The sequence below is a fragment of the Talaromyces proteolyticus genome, assembly GCF_021365285.1.
Source record: "Talaromyces proteolyticus strain PMI_201 chromosome Unknown BGW36scaffold_15, whole genome shotgun sequence".
Classification (NCBI taxonomy): domain Eukaryota; kingdom Fungi; phylum Ascomycota; class Eurotiomycetes; order Eurotiales; family Trichocomaceae; genus Talaromyces; species Talaromyces proteolyticus.
The window spans coordinates 616,558-637,101 of record NW_025764291.1 but is presented as its reverse complement, the minus strand read 5'-3'; the positions used below and the strand labels follow the sequence as shown (position 1 = coordinate 637,101).

General features: G+C 45.8%; 7 protein-coding genes across 7 annotated transcripts; 4 read left to right on the top strand and 3 right to left on the bottom strand.

Moving 5' to 3' along the window:
• Positions 1 to 175: 175 nt before the first annotated feature.
• On the bottom strand, positions 176 to 2,005 carry BGW36DRAFT_390986 (putative 2-oxoisovalerate dehydrogenase complex alpha subunit). The gene is made up of 5 exons (XM_046217551.1): positions 1,822 to 2,005; positions 1,573 to 1,760; positions 1,453 to 1,514; positions 1,170 to 1,379; positions 176 to 1,113 (listed from the first exon to the last, which is right to left on the bottom strand). Exons 1-5 carry the CDS (start codon positions 1,935 to 1,937, stop codon positions 346 to 348), a joined length of 1,344 nt encoding a protein of 447 aa, XP_046065869.1. The 5' UTR covers positions 1,938 to 2,005; the 3' UTR covers positions 176 to 345.
• Positions 2,006 to 2,417: 412 nt separating this feature from the next.
• BGW36DRAFT_401859 (uncharacterized protein) lies at positions 2,418 to 8,168 on the bottom strand (the record flags this gene model as incomplete). The annotated part of the gene is made up of 8 exons (XM_046218798.1): positions 2,418 to 4,669; positions 5,535 to 5,720; positions 5,813 to 6,140; positions 6,198 to 7,290; positions 7,346 to 7,714; positions 7,772 to 7,887; positions 7,980 to 8,046; positions 8,116 to 8,168. 8 exons carry the CDS (start codon positions 8,166 to 8,168, stop codon positions 2,418 to 2,420), a joined length of 4,464 nt encoding a protein of 1,487 aa, XP_046065868.1.
• A 394-nt stretch (positions 8,169 to 8,562) lies between these two features.
• On the top strand, positions 8,563 to 9,737 carry BGW36DRAFT_390975 (NADH-ubiquinone oxidoreductase 304 kDa subunit precursor). Its single transcript, XM_046217550.1, has 3 exons — positions 8,563 to 8,764; positions 8,843 to 9,492; positions 9,549 to 9,737. Exons 1-3 carry the CDS (start codon positions 8,608 to 8,610, stop codon positions 9,597 to 9,599), a joined length of 858 nt encoding a protein of 285 aa, XP_046065867.1. The 5' UTR covers positions 8,563 to 8,607; the 3' UTR covers positions 9,600 to 9,737.
• A 1,673-nt stretch (positions 9,738 to 11,410) lies between these two features.
• On the top strand, positions 11,411 to 14,398 carry BGW36DRAFT_365280 (beta-mannosidase; the record flags this gene model as incomplete). Its single annotated transcript, XM_046214634.1, has 5 exons — positions 11,411 to 11,585; positions 11,646 to 11,652; positions 11,705 to 11,785; positions 11,837 to 12,063; positions 12,114 to 14,398. 5 exons carry the CDS (start codon positions 11,411 to 11,413, stop codon positions 14,396 to 14,398), a joined length of 2,775 nt encoding a protein of 924 aa, XP_046065866.1.
• Positions 14,399 to 15,226: 828 nt separating this feature from the next.
• BGW36DRAFT_351862 (O-methyl transferase B) lies at positions 15,227 to 16,612 on the top strand (the record flags this gene model as incomplete). The annotated part of the gene is made up of 4 exons (XM_046213368.1): positions 15,227 to 15,367; positions 15,422 to 15,552; positions 15,808 to 16,247; positions 16,299 to 16,612. 4 exons carry the CDS (start codon positions 15,227 to 15,229, stop codon positions 16,610 to 16,612), a joined length of 1,026 nt encoding a protein of 341 aa, XP_046065865.1.
• Positions 16,613 to 17,246: 634 nt separating this feature from the next.
• BGW36DRAFT_390971 (uncharacterized protein) lies at positions 17,247 to 19,431 on the top strand. Its single transcript, XM_046217549.1, has 4 exons — positions 17,247 to 17,739; positions 17,826 to 18,124; positions 18,221 to 18,336; positions 18,396 to 19,431. Exons 1-4 carry the CDS (start codon positions 17,388 to 17,390, stop codon positions 19,129 to 19,131), a joined length of 1,503 nt encoding a protein of 500 aa, XP_046065864.1. The 5' UTR covers positions 17,247 to 17,387; the 3' UTR covers positions 19,132 to 19,431.
• Positions 19,432 to 19,526: 95 nt separating this feature from the next.
• On the bottom strand, positions 19,527 to 20,442 carry BGW36DRAFT_308507 (oxidoreductase; the record flags this gene model as incomplete). The annotated part of the gene is made up of 3 exons (XM_046212336.1): positions 19,527 to 19,550; positions 19,635 to 19,809; positions 19,874 to 20,442. The coding sequence occupies 3 exons, from the start codon at positions 20,440 to 20,442 to the stop codon at positions 19,527 to 19,529; spliced, it is 768 nt and encodes a 255-aa protein (XP_046065863.1).
• Between the last annotated feature and the right edge of the window lie 102 nt (positions 20,443 to 20,544).

Here is a 20,544-nt window from a genome sequence, read left to right as displayed (position 1 = left end):
AAAGATTATATGAATACATACATGTATTCCTATTCGACAATCATGCATTCAATGCTTACAGAAATTGCTAGACTTTGCAAAGGTTGGATTGTTGTCAATATAAGAAAACATTGAATCTCATCGTCGGTCGAATCTTTGCTGCATAGGTTTTGACAATGAATTACAGACACGAATATCAGAAAGTGTCCACATTGTATTGATGCCTGCTGTTCTATATGTAAAACTAACTCTGGTTCTTTCATGTACATATCATGATTAACGTTCAAGACCACGAAAAGCAGGTATTCATAACATTGAAATTTGAATCGATCCGCCCGTCTAAAGAAACAATGAAGTCATTCATATCTATAACCCCTTGATACCACCATCATGGCTGTTCAAGTTATATTCTTCTGGATATTTCTGCAGGTGCTTCCTTAGTTCTTCGCGTTGAGCTTCTTGCTCTTCTGTCAAGGTTTCATAAACATCTGTAAACATTTCCTTCAAAGCAGGCTTCTTCTCGCGTTCGGCTGCATTGAATTCCTTCAAGATATCTGCACGGAGATCCTTCCGTGTCTGTTGCTCTAGTTCTTCGTTCCACAGGCCTTTATTTTCGAGCCATTTGCGGAGACGGATGATGGGGTTGTCGCGACGTTTCCAGTCCTCTACTTCAACCCTGGCGCGGTACGCGAAACTGTCATCGCTAGTACTATGATGTGACACTCGGTAGCTCATAGCCTCAATAAGAACAGGGCGACCCCCATCTTTAAGAGCCATGCGTCGGGCTTCCTTGGTAGCCTCACGCATAGCAAAAATATCATTTCCGTCTACGCGGATTGTATCGATACCATACCCAACACCTCGACTAGCGATACCATCGCCACGGTATTGCTCCAGAGTTGGCGTGGAAATTGCAAACCCGTTATTTCGGCAGACAAACACAATAGGGCAAGATCGGGTTGCCGCCATATTTAACGCGGCATGAAAGTCGCCTTCACTAGCTGCACCTTCGCCAAAGTAGCAGGCAACGACGCGAGATGGATGATTTGGATTTTGGAGAGCCTGGACTTTTAGGGCATATGCAGATCCAGTTGCTTGTGGGATTTGTGTTGCTAATGGAGAAGAAATTGTGAACTATACAATCTCGTCAGTTTCATATCTGTCGTGCATTCTATCCGCAGCTAACTTACGATTCGAGGGTGTTGAAGGCCGTAATGCACAGGCATATTTCGCCCGTGGCCAGAGTCGTTTTTATTGGAAAATAGCTGACTCATAAACTGCTTGAGTGTGAATCCACGCTGTTGGAATACTCCTGCTTCTCGATATTGACAGTATATTACGTCGTGCTCAGTTAATGCAGAAGCAGACCCGACAGCGATGCCTTCCTCACCAGCGGAAACCTATATCCTCGCAATACAGATCACAATCAGCAAGAGAATGGAAGAAATTAAATGGAAACGTATAGTCCCGTACCATATAAAAGCTTAGGCGACCTTGCCGCTGAGCCTCAAACATAATGATATCCATGATGTTGACTATGCCGAAAATCAGCGTTGAAAGACTATACCCCGCGATCCAACAGTCGCTGCCTACCTGTTAACATGTTCTTATACCATGTCAGAATCTCCTCGTTGGAGACATCTGTCGGTTCGTGTGCTTTGTCCACAATAACGCCATCTGAATCCATCACGCGGTATGTAGCCATTGCAGGGAGAGTCGACGGTCGGGAGAACGACATATCGGAGGTAAATTTATTGTTGACAGCACCAGGAAATCGTACACTTTGAAGCAGGAATTAGCATGGAGTTGTCCCTGTGTTGGATATTGATAGTATTGACTCACTGATCCGACCCAGGTCGCTGCGAGATAGAGCTGCTCCATCTTACATTGGAAACCTTGACGCTCGAGTGGCGACGGGCAGAACGGGCGATACACCGACCGGCTAGCGACGAAGCCATGTTTTATCTGTTGTTGTATTATACCATTCCTTCGTAAAGTGATTCAATTGAAAATCAGAAACAGAGAGTTTGAGAGGGAAGTGGAATCGTACTAGATGCTATCAGTTGCGGGCAGTAGCAGCGGACCGGCTACAATCGGCGCCGCAGGAGGTGCCGCGCCGACGCTTGCCGCTGGCTACAAAACACCATCAAAGAATTCACGTTCTCCGCAGTGACGAAGATTAATAGTAGTGATAATTTATTTCAACGAGGAATAATACATAAAACAAAATAATAGAAGCAATCATCTTGCTAAAATTGACATATCCAGAAGAGTATACTGCCTTAATACGCTTGACGGACAAATCCGAGACTTAAAAGAGGCTACGGTGGTACGACTGTGATAGTAACAATAATCATAATCGTAATAATATAATAATACATACAGGCCACGGGTATGATCCATACTGGTAACAAGAGCGGAATCGACATCACTATGACTTATTTCCCAACCTCAATCGCAGCTCCCAAGGCTTGCTGAACAAGCTTTTTGTTGCGTTTAATAAGAGCGTTAAACTTCTTATCAATGGCTTCAAAATCCTTGCGAGAGAGCTCGTACTCCTTCTGTGATTGTGTGATATATTCGCGAAGCTCCGTAGTGTTGAGGGCAGGGATGTTGTCAATTTCCCCAATCTCTCCGAATGCCACTCTCCCGGTTTCCAGTGCCTGCTTATCAGGGTCGATCGTAGCAGGTCTGACCACGGATTCGGTCTCAGAATCGTGTGTTGAGACATTGGCAGCATCCGCCTTGTGTGTGTTGCGAGGACGGCTTGTTTCTAATTCAGCAGCTGGTTTAATAGTGATAGGTTGACGTCCACTGCCCGACTCTGCTGGTGGGCGGTCCTCGTTGGTAACCACAGGTGGGGGTGTAGGAAGGCTTGGTGTTTCATTCAACCAGCGAACCTTGAATTTTTCCGGATGTTCACAGAGAATGTTTAGGCCGCAGCTTGCGTCCCAACGATCCCGCTCCCCCAAATAAAGAGGCGGTTCCTCACGGCAAGTGAATATATCTACACGACGCTCCAACTCCAACACGCGATCTTCTTCTTCGGCAGAGAGATGACGCAGTACCCGACCATTAGGAGTTATTATGCAGCGATCTTTCAAATCCTTGAAGCCATTGTTGATTCGTATTGGCTTGACCTCCTTAACTGCTTTAAATAAGTCCTCCTTCGCAAGTTCAACCGACTCTTGCAAACGGAAGTAATCTTCGGCTGTACACTTCATATCTGTACGCTGGTTGAGAGGTGGTGGGTTGAAAAGAGGGTGTGTGTTGAGGTCAATTACGCCGTCTTCATGAAGTTGTGCGAGCAAAAGATGCAATGGCAGGCTTCGCTCCTGGTATAGATCCTTCAGAGAGACGCCACTCGCCTCAACATCCTCGAATAATTGCGAGATCGTATTTTTAGCCCGCCAATGTTCAGGTACGGGTTTATGGATATTAGTTGTAATTGGGGCTTGTCTCCCGCTTCTAGGCGTGTCTTCTTCCTTGTTTTTGGTATTCTCGCGGTCCACGTGCGATTTAACATCGTCCACATGGACAGCAGAAACCTCTATGCCCTGAATATCGTTCTTAGGAGGATCCACGGTTGTGGCAGGTATGGATTGTTCGGAGGAAGTAGTAGGTGTCTTCTTCGTCTTGCGTTTGCGGCCAATAATAGGTGCTTGCACAGTTTCTTCAGTCGTTGTGGTAGCGGTCTCTTCCTTAAGCGCCTCCTCGGCCTGTTTAGCTTTGAGTCTGCGTTCCTTCTTTGCTTGATTTTTAGTCATAGCACGAACAGGTGCAGTACCGATTCTAGGAGGAGGAGAGTCTGCGCGAGAAACCGAGGCTGAGGTCGTTTGCTCATAATCAGATCCAAAATCGGCAGGGGTTGTAGGTCTCCCAGATGATGACAAGCTCGGTTGCCTTGAAAGAACTCTTGTTTGAGCCATTGAAGGCAGGGTTGGAGCAACTTGAGAAGCAGACACAGGTGGTGGCGTCTCTGTCTTGGGAGTATCCACAACTCGAAGTACCCGTGGCTGACGACTTCCAGAGGAGTCTGAGTTCCGAGAAAGCCCTGTCATAGGCGTGCCAGGGCGCGAACCTCCAGCGGCTGAATGAGAGAGTACGCCCGGAGCACCAACGATAGAAGAAACCATATCTTTGACAGGTGATGGAGGAATTGACTCCGTGGAGGGTATGGACAAATCTAGCTTGACGGGTTTCGTTCGTTTTTGCATTTCTTTGACTGAGTCATTATGTGAAACCTCATCAGTATCAACTGCAGTTCTGTCTTCGTTGGTTATGACACTGGTCTTCTTGGATGACCTTTCTTTTGGAGAGCCGAACGAGATATCACCAAAGTTTCGAGTCTTTTCTGATGAATTCTCATCAGATGCATCTCGCACCATTGGGGTTTGGCGCCTAGATATACTATCCAAAGATTTTTGAAATGGGGTGCCGTGGCGCGAACTTGGCAGCCCTGGAGGATGTGTTGGAAGGTTAATTGACGATGCCGGGCTCTGTGGGGTTGACTCGCCCAGAAAAAGAGCGGCAGCTGGATGGCCTTGGGGGAGTGGTAATCCAGGTGGTAAAGTCGGCGTCCCAGAACGAGTAGAGAGATCTGGCGGGTCTCTAGGCAAGAAGGGACGAAACGGAAATTCCGTCTTCTCCTTTGTGCTAGCACTAAGAGGTGGAAATTCATCATCGTCAACTATGAATAGATTCTTTGTCAGTAAGTCCTCGAAAAGCAATGCTCGTTGAAGGTGATGACGTAAAACAAAACAAAAAATGAATGGGTATAACGGCTGCCATCGACTCTAGACTGGACAAAAAGAGAAATCGCTGTCACAATATACGGTACAAGGGCATTGTATTTACAAGAGTATCTTGGCAATCTTAATCAGGCACTCGACCAGGGACTGACAGGATAATGTCTAAGGACATTATTTGTGAGAACTTGTTTCAACATATTGATCCTGCCATGAGTAGAGGACAGGGCAGGGAGGATTAACGTACATGATATTTCCGATGAGGGAAACGTCGAGATGGCCGAATGTTGAGAAAGAAAAGAGCCTGCTCAACAACGCTGGCTGGAGGAACAGAAACCCAGAACACAGAGATCGCCAGTGAGAATGCAGTGACGCCAAATCCAACACCACATTTCAAAATGTGACAGTTGGGAATCCCACAAATAAAACGCCAAAGGCACACATAGGCCCACCTTTCAAGGGCCATTTGCCAAATGCTCGCTGCAATAAAGAAAGGGGGGTTGAAATACATGTAAAACAAAAAACAATCGCAAGCCGAAAGGGTTGCCACTGCAAATATCAAGGATCACTGCGTACCAGAAAGACATCTCAAGAGAATTCATGTCATGAAAAGAGATAAAAAGAAGGGGAAATCATGCAAAGGGAATGTTTTGTCTCTTTTCCATATGAAACACCATGCAAATGGTTAGGATTGAAAAGGGATAAACGAGATCGATGGCAGCCCCCGAAAATCGACTCAAACACGGGATCGCGACAATCACCACCGGCTAAATCCAGTACCATACATCATAGAGGGGTTGTACCCACCTTGCCCCTGACTTCCGTACAGCACTTGCCCAGTCGTACCAACACCAGCCTGGTGCATTCTCGCCTGCAGTATGCTCGGGTCCGCAAGATCAACTACACCGCCTCCACCGGAGGAAGTGTTAGCGTGTCTGTGCTTCTTCCCCTTCTTCTTCTGCTTCTGTGGCCCTGAGTCGGCAAAAATGCCGGCTTGGGAACCATAGAAGGCGTTAAGAAGGCCAGTAGCGGGAGCCAGGGGAGGGGGGTATTGTGTTGTTGAATGAAGGGAAACATGAACTCACGCTTAGCAGCTTCGTGACCCTGTACACCACCTGTTCCACCAGTTCCACTGCGACCTCGCAGCAACTCGCGCATCAAATCGGGGCTTGCCTCCTGCTTGCCGACATTGGTGCCTAGGCCGAGACTTGTGTTAGAGGTGAAGCCGTGACCTTGAGCAAACATCCCACCCCCGCTGATTGGTGGTGTGCCAGCGGTCTTTAGACCGGGAGGCGGACCCTGCACACTGCTTGTATAGAATTGGTTCGACACATTCTGTTGAGGAGCAGGTGTACCAAGCGGGTTAGGTGTAAGCGGTGCTTGCTGGCCAAGGGTCCTTGAAGTTGATACGTTCTTTGCAGAGTCGTTAGCAAACGAAAAGCGGGAAGTTTGGCGAGCGTGTCCACCCACCCCGCCCTGAGGCATTGTGCCTTGGAAAAGGCCTTGGCGGCTCTGAGGCCCCTGGTCAAAGGCAGACCCAAGATGGTCAATTACACCGACTTGTTGATCATTTGAAGATTTGAGTAACATGAGTTGCTGTTGCTGGAGTGGAGTCAAGCTCCTCGTATTCATGTTTAAGTTGTGGAACTGTTGGCTCAGTGACAAAGGGGATCCCACAGTTGAGTTATCGGCAGTACCTTGCTGAGAGGGAGGTTGAATAGCGCCATGGTTTTCTCGGCTGTGTGTACCAGTGCCTCTTGGAGGATGTGCGTCATCGGGCTCACCTCCCAACTGCAAGCTACCGCTCTCTCTAGCTTCTTCATCGGGCACAGTCGATTGTAATAGCGACTGGGCCTCGACCTCTTGTTTTGCACGCTCTTGTTCTGCTTTCTCGCGCATTGCCCTACGCTTCACTCCGCCATATGGGTCAATGAATGAAGGCCCGTTCTCAATGTATTTGATATCTTCACTGGACAAGCCCTCGGTGGAGAAAACAAAGCGGAAATCGGGAGAGTTCACGGCCTTTAGAAGAGAGTCGAGGACCACATCTTTAGATGGTGGTTCTTGCGCTTGCGACTGCGTTGGCTGGGCCGCAGGTTGTGTTTGTGGTGCAGGGGTAGATCGTCGGGAATCGAAGCCAGAACCAGTCTGTTTCTTCGATTCTTCACTCTTCGCAAGAATTGTGACGTTTGTGGGTATAGGACTCGGTGAAGACCTGCTGCCACTGGCACTAACACGTCTAGCACGGTTGATGGGGGTATCTTTGTTCGCCCAACTTGCAGAGGAGGGGAGGGCAGGGCCGTCTAGTATTTGCTTGGAGACGTCATCTTTACTAGTTTGACGTCGCATTTGGTGAGACTGTAGATTCTGAGCGAAAGGCCGACTTCCTACTGCCGCTCCAGTGTGATAACCATGCCTCTGAGCAGTGTTCATGGAGGACAAATCTTGTCTGCTGTAGCTCTCACTGTCTTCTCCGGTTTCATGCAAAAATGTACAGTTGCGGTTATTGCATTGCTCGTTGCGAAGGAAAGACGAACAGTACTTGGTTGTGCCATACTGCGCCCTGCAAAGTAGAGGTGAGCGACATCATAAAAAAGTCGAAAAGAAAGTGGACGTACCTAAGAAGTCGATCCCCATTTTGAGATCCGTCGACAGCGGCAATACAGGTAGCTGCATCGATCTTGCGAGCGAATGTCACGTAGACGCCGATACCTTGGTTCGGGTTGCCACCCGGCTTTGCTTTGCTGACAACAATCTTGTCTATCTCACCATATTGGCCAAAGTAATCTGGGCCCCGCAGCGTCTGCAAAAGCTGGCCTTCATCGCGTATCGTAGGATTCAAACCAATCACGTAGACTAGGTTTTTCTGCACGACTCGCACTCCATCCAGATTCTTTCGACTGGAGGCTTCGATTTCCCGCTTTTCAACTTCTTTCTTCTTTGCGGCTGCCGCCTTTCGGTGCTTCAACGCCAGATCTGCTTTGAACCTGTGACGCAAAACACTTTAGTACTGTGGCGTATTTTACGACGTAGGGGAAACATACTCATCTGCATCAGGTACCTTGTACTGAATAGTACTTTCGTCGTAGACCCGTCTACAGTTCGGACATCGACCTTCCTCGTTGTGAGTTTTGATATTGTTGTAGCAAAACTGGCAGATCTACGGGTTTGTTAGACAACGATTCGAAGCACGTATATCGTCAAAGGAATGAGATCAGAATGTGCGAGTTGTGCGAATGAAGGAGGACTCACCTGGTATCCGCAAGGGCAGGGCCTGAAATTTTTGTCTGACAGATCGAACTCTTCGATACAGAGTGGACTACGTCAGACCGAAGCGTCAGTTTATGCAAATTTCGTCTGCGGCGGATGGCTACAATGTATCACTTACCAAGTTTCTTCGTCATCATCGATGACTGAATCGATCTGATTGCGATTCGACATGGTGGTCGAGGATGTGTGCAACGATGAAAAGATAACTCCCCGTAAAGACGTGAAGGCGTGTACACGCGCTCAAAGGGTATTTAGAGGAGAAAAAGGATGCAGAAGAGAAAAAACGGGGGGGTGAGAACAGGAATAAAATATCAACAGCAAAGAAAAAATGTCTCCGCGCGAGAGGCAAAAGGGCTGGTGAGGACGGTTCAGGTGTTTGTCGAAGGGACCAGAGGAAGAGAATGGAGAAGAACCTTGGCTGCCGCGCTGGCCTGCCTGCTACGGACGCGCCGTTGATTGGTTGGCCGTCGTTGTTGCCGCGCGGGACAGTCACGTGAAACACTGCTTATATAACTGATCACGTGCACCGGCCCTGCAGCAACTAACTTCACCACCGGCGGCCCATCACGGCTCCCTCCCACGACACCCCGTCTCCAATTGCGTCCTGACGATGGCGGCTACACGCTCTCTACTGCGCCTTGGGAGCAGCCGCTCCCTGGGATCGGCTTCCAGGCCGGCGGTATGCGTCCGCGCCTTCTCCTCGACCCGTTTCCAGCGAGTTGCTGAGGAGGATCCTGTCCCCAATATGAGAAATGCTACTCGTCCTCGTACGTTACCGCAGGCAAATCCGCTGTGCCCTTGGATATATTTCATGTCTCAATGACTAACCAATATTTGAATTCTAGCCCAGGGAGAGCTCCGAGCCCCCCTAATCAACCCAGCCGACAAGTATCACGACAAGGCAGACGGCTTGCACAAATATGGCCAATATGTCATGTCCTGCTTGCCCAAATATGTACAGCAGTTCTCCGTGTGGAAAGACGAGTTGACTATTTTTGTCGCGCCATCGGGTCTCCTGCCGCTCATGACCTTCCTTAAATACCACACTGCCGCCGAATACACTCAAATTTCCGACATCACGGCCGTCGACTACCCAACCCGGGACCAGCGATTTGAGGTTGTGTACAACATGCTTAGTGTCCGACACAACTCTCGCATTCGCGTCAAGACATATGCCGATGAGGCTCAACCCGTTCCCAGTGTGACCGGTCTCTTTGAAGGTGCTATGTGGTATGAGCGCGAAGTCTACGACATGTTTGGCGTCTTCTTTACCGGTCACCCCGATCTTCGTCGTATCATGACCGATTACGGATTCGATGGTCATCCTCTGCGCAAAGATTTCCCTTTGACTGGTTACACCGAGGTTCGCTACGATGAGGAGAAGAAGCGCATTGTGTATGAGCCTCTCGAACTTACTCAGGCTTTCCGCAACTTCGAGGGAGGTTCTGCCAGCTGGGAGCAGGTTGGAAGCGGTACTGATCGCAAACCGGACTCGGTAAGTCTCATAATATCAATGCTATGCGATTTTTTATTGACATCTGCGCGATTCAGTTCAAACTACCTACCCCCAAGCCGGAAGAGAAACCAGAAGAAAAGAAATAAACCCCAAAATTATGTAACCCTAGACTTCCGAATACTTTCCTATGTTATGTCCTAGCTGTATATAAAGACCTGCGAAACTACAATGGGATAATTCCTCCAGAGGGAAATAAAATTTCTATTGTTTCAACAAGCATAGCGCGAAGAGTGCTGGCGTCCTTTAGTTAAGTAAGCATTTGGTCGTAGTCATTTCCCATCCCTTATCGTTCGATTGTATTTTAAACAACATTTGAAGAAAGCTGGGAATTCTTTAATTGCGAATTGCAGAGGATGAACGTGATGATTCGTTGTGTTTAGACTTGGTTTGTGCGACGGACATTCATGCTCGACGAGTGAAATATTATCCATTGAGTGGTTTCAACACTCCAATTGAATTATTAAAAATTTCCATAGAAATATTATGCTCTTCATTTTTCACAACTGCATATACGAGGGGGAAAAGAGCACTGACTGTACGTGTGATGGCTGGTGGTTATACCGACCTACACGTACATCAGGACATTTGAAACGTCAGCCGAAAACATCACCTTTACATATATATATGCAAGAAACAAATATTTCCAAAACAATACATCTAGTATACATGTATTATCGGCTTTTTTTTTATGCTGCTGTTTGGTTACAAACATTTGTACATGTAGTTAAAGGATCAGATGGTCACCCGAGCACCAGCCGGCGCTAAAACCCAATATATATTTCGTCAGAAAACATTTCAAATGTGGAAGTTCCTATGTCAACATTGAATTGATGCAACTGGGGATAAGTGCCACAAAAACATTCTAGAAAGTTCAAAGATAACACTAAATATGAAGTATAGAGTACATAGGAATATTTGAATATTGTGAGGCTAACTTTCTAGCAAAAAACTAAGAAGATTGCTTCTGCTAAGACGACGATGTACTTGCCGTGGTTGTTAGGCCCTCGGGCAGAGATGTGCGTCAACAAAGGAACCTTAAATCAATCTATGATGATTTAATGGAATAAACGAGTTGCATCTATTATGCAACTTGGAAATTGCTCTTTAATCTGATTTCGCATTGCGGCTTAAAGAATTATCAATGCTGTACGCCGTACCGAACCAAACAAACAAGCCAATGAGCCAGTCAGGTGTCAACTGCTAGTTCATTGTCTATGCCAGGTTGTATGCTACATGCACCATTGAGAAAAACATAAAACACGACAAACCTAACTCAACAGGCTCTATGTGACCAGATTCTTAAATTGGATATTACATCACTTCCGGTATCGGGTTATCGCGACATCAATGAAGTGACGGCCAATGGCAACAAGTATTGTTTGTCGTGTTCCATTGAGTTTCTGCGTGCTGCAGATCATCAGACCGGGTAATTGAAGATTTAGGTATGGATTTTCCCTAGTAAATGGCTAATTTTCTAGTCAATAATAGTATTCACAATTATTGGTCATGTTTTGTCCCCCGCACAGTGCTTCACACTGCTTGATCACACTAAATAGCCGGGGTGAGACTGATGTCATTCTGGCAGTGCAATAGGGATGCGTTTTCTCCACAGTCAACAAGGTTGAACAAACTTCCCAGCTTCCTTCGGTAAAAGAGGGTACATACATAGCCGAATATACACACATCTCCATGTTCCAACAAAGTGCCTCGCTGGCATTGGTACAGCCAGCTGCAGATCCAAGACAACGCCGATCATTTACTGCTTTTAGTCACAACATGCAATTGGACAGCAGTATGCCAAGCGTCAATGTTTTGTTTAAATAGTACCGATTGCGTGCCGACGCAATAATAGTACTTTGCTATGAAGTCAAGTCTAATTTGAGGAAACTGTGACAGTATGTTCCTCGCTGGATTGCTGCTTGCTGGAGGGCTTCTGCAGCTGACTTCGGCACAAAATGTCGTCGACCTCAGCGGAACGGGATGGACTTTGACAAATACACAGGGGAATGTTACAGTGCCAGGTTCTTTTCCGTCGCTTGTACATTTGGATTTGCATGCCGCGGGAGTGATCCGTAAGTGGTCTCTCTTCGAATTTCTGTGACTTATCATCATATACTAACAGGCGATTTCAGCGGATCCGTAAGCGAATCAGACGTATAATTATCGTGGCACTGTAATAACAATTGTCTAGGTACAATGATACGAACGAGATTGACCTTCGCTGGGTAGCTTGGTCGAACTGGACGTACACCAGCAAGCCTATCAGGGGGCTGTAGGTGCACACCGCGTAGCAAGCTAAATTTCTGCTAACAAAGAACTACAGACTAAATCATTCGGAAAGTAGTTGGCTTGTATTCGACGGTTTGGACACCTTCGCGACAGTTCAATTGTGTGATCAAGTTGTCGGAACGGCGAACAATCAATTCCGCCAATGGCAATTCGACATCACAGAGGCTTTGCAGGCATGCATAAACGACCCCGTAGTTATTATCAACTTTTCCAGTGCTCCAGCTACCGCAAATTCGATAGCCAGCGAGCCTGGCCAAGAAAGTAAGTAACAGAGCCTCTACTCGGCTTGGACCTCTCTAACCTCGCTATAGCATGGCCTGATGGTGTTCAGGGACTATTCGAGTTTGATAACCGATGGTTTATTCGTAAGGAACAATCCGACTTTGGCTGGGACTGGGGCCCTGCTTTTGCCCCAGCCGGACCTTGGCAGCCGGCATACTTGGTGCAATTTAAACCGAAAGATGGCGTTTATGTGCTCAATACCGACATTGATATTCATCGTGAAGGACAAATCAATCACTTGCAAGCCGATCAGACCAAGCCGTGGGTGGTCAACGCAAGCATTGACTATTTAGGAACCCTTCCCAAGGGCTCATCCTTGACCATGGACATCAAAGATTCACAAAATAAGTCAATCATTGCGTCGGGGTCGCTAAGTGGTATCACCGCCAACGGAAATACTATTACAGGAATCACCACTGTCGATGCGGATGCCCCTAAGATATGGTGGCCCACGGGCTTAGGGGAGCAGAACCTCTACTATATCACAGTGAATATTGTCGACATCAACAACAAGACCTTAGCAACGGTTACCAAAAGATCCGGTTTCCGCACAATAATACTCAATCAAACCAACATCACTGATGCCCAACTAGCACAGGGAATCGCACCCGGTGCGAACTGGCATTTTGAGGTCAATGGCCATGAATTCTACGCGAAGGGTTCGAATTTTATCCCACCAGATGCATTTTGGCCACGTGTCACTGAAGATCGCATGAACAAATTATTTGATTCTATTGTTAATGGAAACCAGAACATGCTGAGAGTCTGGTCTTCAGGAGCCTATCTCCCAGACTTCATTTATGACATCGCGGATGAACGTGGTGTGCTTCTGTGGAGCGAGTTCGAATTCAGTGATGCTCTCTATCCAGTGAATAAAGATTTCCTGGACAATGTGGCTGCTGAAATTACGTACCAAGTTCGCCGACTAAACCATCACCCATCGCTGGCACTTTGGGCCGGCGGAAACGAGCTGGAAAGCTTGGAGCTGCCACTAGCCGCCGAAAGCGACCCGGATGGCTATGCTAAATATGTTGGTGAGTATGAAAAGCTATTCATCAGCTTGATACTGCCGATAGTGTATGAAAACAGCCGTTCAATCAGTTACACTCCCACATCAACCGGGAATGGATACACCAAAATTGACTTTTCTCTTCCTGTCCCCATGGTGGAGCGCTATCTTAACATAACTTCCGGTAGCTACTATGGCGATAGTGACTACTACAATTACGATAGCAGCCAGGCCTTTAACCTGAGCAATTACCCCGTGAATCGATTTGCCAATGAGTTTGGCTTTCACAGCATGCCCAGTGTTCAGACCTGGCAACAGGCCGTGGCTGATGAAAACCTGCAATTCAACAATAACGTTATATTGCTTCGGAACCATCATTACCCACCAGGTGGTCTATCAACAAACACCACAAACAGCGCGAAAGGTATGGGCGAGATGACTACTGCAGTAGAACGGTACTACCCAATACCGTCGCGGCCAGATAGCGTTGCGAACTTTAGTGTCTGGTGTCTCGCCACCCAGCGCTTTCAAGCCGACATGTACAAGTCCGAAATTCAATTCTACCGGCGTGGAAGTGGACGTCCTGAGCGTCAGCTCGGGTCGCTGTATTGGCAATTGGAGGATATCTGGCAGGCACCATCATGGGCAGGGATTGAATACGATGGCCGCTGGAAGGTGCTGCACTATGTCGCCAGGGACATCTACAAACCCGTTATCGTTGCCCCGTACTGGAACTCCTCGACCGGCGATTTGAATGTCACCGTGATATCCGACTTATGGGAGTCCATCTCAGGAACGGTGAATCTGACATGGTACAACCTGAAAGGCGAGCTACTAAGCAACAATGCAAAGACACCTTCTTCCGTCCCATTCCATGTTGGACCACTCAATATCACCGACATAATCAGTACCAACATCAAAGACCTCTCCATCCCAGATCTGAAAGATGCCATCCTTGTGCTTTCCCTAGAGGCTTCCGGCCATCTACCAAACAATGACACCGAAGTCCAATTTACACACGAGAACTTTTTCACCCCAGTCTATCTGAATGAAGCAAAGCTTGTTAACCCAGTCCTCAAATCCAGCTATGACAATACAAATAAGAAATATGTCCTCGAGGCGACCAAGGGTGTCGCACTGTATACCTGGCTTGATTACCCTGCCGGGTTCGCTGGTTACTTTGATGAGAATTCTTTCTTGCTTATACCTGGGAAACCGAAAGCGATTGGTTTTACGGAGATGGATGGGAAATCCGTGGAGGGTGTTTCGGTGCAGACCCTTTGGGATCAATCTTACCATGAATAAATTTGGGTCATATACCTTCCACAGATAGTCGTAATGTCCTAGCCTCATCGGACAAAGAAAAAATTTGAATGGATTTTTGTATATTCGCCCGGATATATTGATTTGTTCTTACAAAACTTTATCTCACATAGGAAAATTCTGTTCATGACTTCAGTGTTTGCTACATGGCCCTTAGAAAGTTCTGTGACCTTCTGCCACCATAAGAGCTGGTGATTATATGATAGATTTAAAGCCAATTAACTGAAATAACTGAAACCCCAGTACTAAGAAACATCTGTCATACTGAAATAACATTAATATATCGCCTCTTAGAGCTATCCTTATTCTGCAATAAACAGAAATCACGAGACTATTAGGTTAAGACACTTACACGATACGGAAGAAATACTGTAAAGACTAAAGTCAATACACAAGTATCAGCCTTGTAGCAGGGGCTCTTAAAAGACCCAACCAAATAAAGCTCCGATGAAAAAACTACCTCATACGGCTAGTGGCTTCTTAGTAGTTATAAGTCGCATCACTATAATTTACGCGGACAGTGACACCACATCAGCAAGGTTCAGCCCTATTTAGCGCCTGATGGTATTTCATATTTGTAATAATGTGGCCCATTCTTTCCGAACTTTAGAAATCCAAAAAAGGAAATAGTAAACATGACTCTGATTTGTTCTCTACTATCATATTTGGATTAGTTTGAAGCTCTATAAGAGACGTCCATTTCTTCAAGATGAGAGAAGCTTCGTCCTCATCGACCAAATTTCACTTCAAACTCTTTGATCAAGCCCTCGACAATAAATTCTCCTTACAGCTCTATCAAAGCGTCAAAAGATGGATGCGATCGTTGAAAAGGTTCAATCACTGGCCAAGAATGCAGATGACAAGAGTCGGAAAGATATTTTGGATCGTCTGCGCGACCTCAGCATATCCCTCGAGACACCTCAAGATGCTATGCAACGGATATCATATCTAGTATGTGCACCTCGATTTTTGACTGACTGATCAAAGTTCTTAATACGAATTTAGCACCTTCAACCGATCTTGGTCCGAATTGGCTGTGACCTGAAGCTTTTCAATATTCTAACCGACAACAAAGATCCTTTGACTTTAGACCAGCTCTCCGCGAAGACAAGTGCCGCCCCATTGCTCCTCGGTAAGTTTGAGAAAGGAAATAGAGATCTCTTTTCATTAAGGCTAATATATGGGGTTCCAGGACGTATTCTTCGCTACTTGGCTTCAGTCGGAACTATCAAAGAAACAGGAAAGGATGAATTCACTGCCAACAATATTACGACTTACTTGTCTGATCCGGGAATCCAGAGCGCTATTTACCATAAGTACGTGTCCATCTTTGCGCATTGCTATTTGGCACCGTCCCCCTCTTATCACACGCTAAACATGAAACGTTACAGCAATGACACTATAGCACCGATTATATTTGAGCTGCCAGAGTTTCTAGCTGAAATCAAATATCAAAATTTCACCAATCCATTACACACACCGCTACAAAAAGCGTGGAAGACAAATCTTCCCGCTTTTCTGTGGATTCCTTCACGACCGGAAAACCACGCTCATTTTAACCGATTCATGGAGGCCCAGCATCGCGACATGCGCCAATGGTTAGATGTTTATCCAATTGAAGAGAAGATTCAAAATCTCGAACCAGAACAAGTCCTATTCGTTGATGTTGGTGGGGGCATTGGTCATCAATCCGTTGCCCTGCGGAAACGGCTGCCCGACATTAAGAATAGGATTATTGTTCAAGATATGGAAGTGGTTATTGCCCATGCCATTGTTCACGAAGGGGTGGAACCTACAGTCTATGACTTTTACCAACCCCAACCTATCAAAGGTACGCTCAACTTATGTAGGTCGACGAATGAGATTACTGACTCAGAGTAAGGGGCCCGAATATATTACTTCCGAAATATTATGCACGACTATCCCGATGATAAAGCAGTTGCCATTCTTAAGAACATAATCGCAGCTCTGGGACCCGACTCGGTGATTCTCATCGATGACATGGTTCTCCCGGATTCTAAAGTACACTGGCAGGCAACACAAATCGATATTACAATGATGTCAGCATTGGCGTCCAGAGAACGCACAGTGGAAGCGTGGTCCGAACTTATGCAGAAAGCCGGCTTGAAAATTAATCGTATCTATACGTATACCGAAAGCTTACAGGACAGTATTTTGGAAGTCGTACCAGTTTAGCTGAATGAATGCAATTTCTTTACTTCATTACTTGTCTCGATCTATGCTTATAGAAAACAAACTCTAAATTGATATATTACCACTAAGCCGCCCTACTCATCAATAAGGATAAACCCTCGGCCAACACAAACTTACACAGTTGAAGTGACGAGTCAAATAGTCTCAGGAATAATACGTAGCGCGGGCTGAGTTTAATTACTTGAAGACAAAGTCAAAGACTATAAAAAGCTTGCGCCGAGCGTTGTTCTGGCTGCATAGTTAATTGGCCAAAAAGGCTGATGACAAATTATATCTTCAATGGCCAATCATCAACAGCTTTACCTTCTCCTAATTAGGCCTAGCTTTTATAGCTGAAGACAAATGTTTAAGCCCAGAACGAAGGTCGCGAGTGTCCAGAGATCGGAAACATAACTACGATGTATCTCGATACAACGGAAGAAACTGTCTACCTGTTTAAGGTGGCATATATATTTCACGATATTATTGATATACTATTGTCGAGTGTTGGCGGTGGAATATTAACACTAACCAACGAGAAACCAATTCCAGGCTGCACTAAATCCGATTCATGTAGACCCACCCCAGCTGGATCCGCGTAGTCGGCTCACTAAAATCCTTGGGACAACCCAACGACCTTTACGTTGATAGTTTGACGATATTTGATGCATGCTTATGGTGCACATTGTTAGATTATCTCACAAAATAGCACACGAGCAGCATGACGCCTCATCACTAATCAATCGGGGACGAGATGAATGTGATTAGCCGTTGCTGAATGAAGGCCATAATTGCTTCAAAAATGCCGCCATCAGATGTCTTCTGGGTAGACTCTCGAGGCGACAAGCACAGTGCGAAGCACGCTTTCATCAAGAGAAATAGTCATCGACTTAAAAGAGAGAAAAAGTTATATGAATTACGCAGGTCGATTCAACCATTCTGTCTCACAAATATGGCCTCTCGTGCACATTCCGACCCGGTTGAGTTGGCAGAGGAACATGATTATCAAGAGTTAAGGCACCCATTGGTTGTACCCTCAATAAGCCGAGATTTTGACCCGGGGTTTCTGGATTCATTCTCTTCTTTGCCAACCCCAGTCACCCGCGAAATGAATTTCTACTTCAATTATTGTAAGTTATCTTTGCCGGCTTGTTTGTGTTCCCTTGATCTCATCTGCCGCAATTATCGCTCTGTGCCTCGTTAATACTTGACTCAGACAAGTCCACATGTTCAAAGTCATGCTATCCGTTCAACTACAACGAGATGGGTATGTGGTGGTGGCAGAAGGCAATTGACCAACCGGCTTTAGTATATATTATATTGGCAACTTGTGCCCTCCACAGAGCTGGTATAACGCTAGATTCGGCTTCCACGGAAGCCACACAGAAGTTTGTCTGGCATTCTCTTAAATTTCGGCAACAGACAATCCAGTCACTACAGCAACTTATACACCAGACGCCTAAATACGGGCTGGAGATGGTAGTATTAGTCGTAATAAATATGATTTGCGTAGAGGTGAGAACTACCGTTAATCTTGATTAACCTATCGAAGGACTGCCCTTATTTTGTCACTGTAAGCTAAAATAAGCGTTACTAACTTGATTATTCTAGGGAGCTGATGCAAATATGGAGACCATCGATGTGCACATGGAGGGTCTTAGGAAATTTGTTTACCTGCTAGGCGGTTTGGAGAACTTGGATCACTTGACTGTCTCGGGCATTTACTGGTGAGACAAAATCTGAATACAACGTTTCCGAAAACTTTCCACTGACCTTGCGCATGCAGTGCTGAATATATGCGTTGTGTATCAAAGAATTGCCTACCCTTTTTCCCAATAAGTACGATTTGGAAGCATGAGGTTCTTGAGGCATCAAAAGCCCTTAAAAAAAGCTATAATAATCAACACCTTGGCAGATTCGGAAAGCGCTTCTCAGAATCTTCGTGGTCCAGAGGTCTTCAGCCGGGGTTCAAACTTATTCTTCAAAATTTCAAGTTAATAGTCTTTCGCTGCGAGGGTATTTTTCAAGGGACCGCGACTTCAATGCCGATGGAATGTGACTTCTTGATTCTTTGGAGTCATCAATTGTTGTCATTTTTAGATGAAACTGGAGCTATTGGTTTTCAAGACACTTTAAGACTTGCACTTTTAACATATTCTTCAATTCGAATATGGAACCTTGATGGATGTCCATGCGTACAAAGGCTTGTGGACGCTCTGAGATCAAGTTTGGAAAGAAAACTCTTTATTCTTCAAAGAAGTGCCCCCGACTTACTTTTTTGGATATATTTTATCGGAGCAATAGCGTCCCAAAAACAGGGGCGTGAGCATCATGAGTGGTTTGCTTCGGGTACCATAGACGCTGCCAAGAGCTTGCGCCTGCAAGAATTTGACGACCTAAGACTGCTTTTGAAAGAGTTCTGCTTTATCTGTCGACCAGCGGACAAGTTCGTGAAAGACCTTTGGGATATGAGACTCCGAGCCTCATATCTAGAATCGAATGACAAGAATCCTGACGAGTAACGAGACGAGCTCTGGAAAGCATTTTTTGGTATATTATTCTCTTAGAATCTATCTTTTTCTTGTCGTTTGATTTGGTCTTAATGATAAGTTAATGCTAACTAGTCTTTTATGACGTCATATAGCGTTTCTGTATTCTTTATTGTACATTGCATAATACTATTAGAGTCTGGGTCGTTCTTTCTCTCATTATGTAAATGCGAATTAACCCTTAGCAGGGGAGCACATGAAGCCTTGAAGACGTACAGCGGGCCACATTAACGCGACTCAAAGAAAACACGTGAAAGTTTTTACAAGACTGATAATTTCCTATATGCAAATAGCTAGTAAATAAGCTATTTTTTCTTTATTATAATGTGGTAGCTACACAACTCGAAGCGCTTCATTCCACTTGATATTTACACGCAGCGTCCACCATCGACCTATATTAATCACGTCAACTGGGATCAACATAAGAGGCCGCTAGGAGTCCAAGCCGAAGGAAACGAAATATCACAGCTACTTACCTCCAGATCCACTCCAGTAATGAAAGAAGCTTCGTCACTGGCCAAGTAGCAACACGCGTTAGCAACGTCAGCAGGCGTTGATGGTCGACCTAATGGGATAGTAGATACAAATGATGATCGATTGTTCTCTGTATCCGGCTTTCCTATAAAAAGATGGGTCCTATGGCGTGGAAAACTTAGTCAACTACACCCTTGAGAGAAAACACGCTGATCTCAGAAATGTTGAGGATGAAACTCACATGCCTGTGCTTCCAACTACCGGGCAGACCGAATTGAAACGAATCTGATTAGGTCCATACTCAACTGCCATTGTCTTTGTCGCAATGCTAACGGCACCCTTAGACGCATTATACCATGTGAGCCCTGGACGGGGGCGTAGTGCGGCGGTAGAGCTGATCTGAATGAATGCCCCTGGTCGATTGTTGTTGATGAAGTAAGGTACAATCACATTAGACGAAAGATAGATTGATTTCACATTAACGTTCCATACCAGGTCAAAATCTTTGTCTGTCACTGAGCCGGTAGGTTTGTTGGCGTATGTGGCCCCGGCATTATTAACGACGATATCCAGGCCGCCATACATGTTGAGTGTCTCGTTTAGAAGGGATTGCCAATCATCTCGCTTTGTCACATCAGCCTTAAAGAAGCTACATTTGAGATCTTCTGCGGCTTTCAGGCCGGCATTTTCTGACAAATCTGCAATTATTACCCTTCCACCTTCTTCAACGAATTTTGCTGCGATTCCCTTGCCGAAACCAGAAGCTGCTCCAGTCACAATTGCAACCTTTCCAGCAAGTCTTCCCGGCATATTGAATTTAGACAATTGGAGTATTTGAGTGAATTTTTTCTAGTAATCCAGGCGGCTTCGCCTTAGTCTGTTTCAATATCTTTCAAACGAGAGAAAAAAAAG

Coding starts and splice junctions, on each gene's coding strand:
- BGW36DRAFT_390986 (XM_046217551.1), bottom strand. CDS start 1,937: ATGGCTTCGTCGCTAGCCGGTCGGTGTATCGCCCGTTCTGCCCGTCGC. Junction 1,380..1,452: donor GTCGCCTAAGCTTTTATATG/GTACGGGACTAT, acceptor GCGAGGATATAG/GTTTCCGCTGGTGAGGAAGG. Junction 1,114..1,169: donor GCCTTCAACACCCTCGAATC/GTAAGTTAGCTG, acceptor GAGATTGTATAG/TTCACAATTTCTTCTCCATT.
- BGW36DRAFT_390975 (XM_046217550.1), top strand. CDS start 8,608: ATGGCGGCTACACGCTCTCTACTGCGCCTTGGGAGCAGCCGCTCCCTG. Junction 8,765..8,842: donor GAGAAATGCTACTCGTCCTC/GTACGTTACCGC, acceptor TTTGAATTCTAG/CCCAGGGAGAGCTCCGAGCC. Junction 9,493..9,548: donor CTGATCGCAAACCGGACTCG/GTAAGTCTCATA, acceptor TGCGCGATTCAG/TTCAAACTACCTACCCCCAA.
- BGW36DRAFT_390971 (XM_046217549.1), top strand. CDS start 17,388: ATGAAGGCCATAATTGCTTCAAAAATGCCGCCATCAGATGTCTTCTGG. Junction 18,125..18,220: donor TAAATATGATTTGCGTAGAG/GTGAGAACTACC, acceptor TGATTATTCTAG/GGAGCTGATGCAAATATGGA. Junction 18,337..18,395: donor ACTGTCTCGGGCATTTACTG/GTGAGACAAAAT, acceptor TTGCGCATGCAG/TGCTGAATATATGCGTTGTG.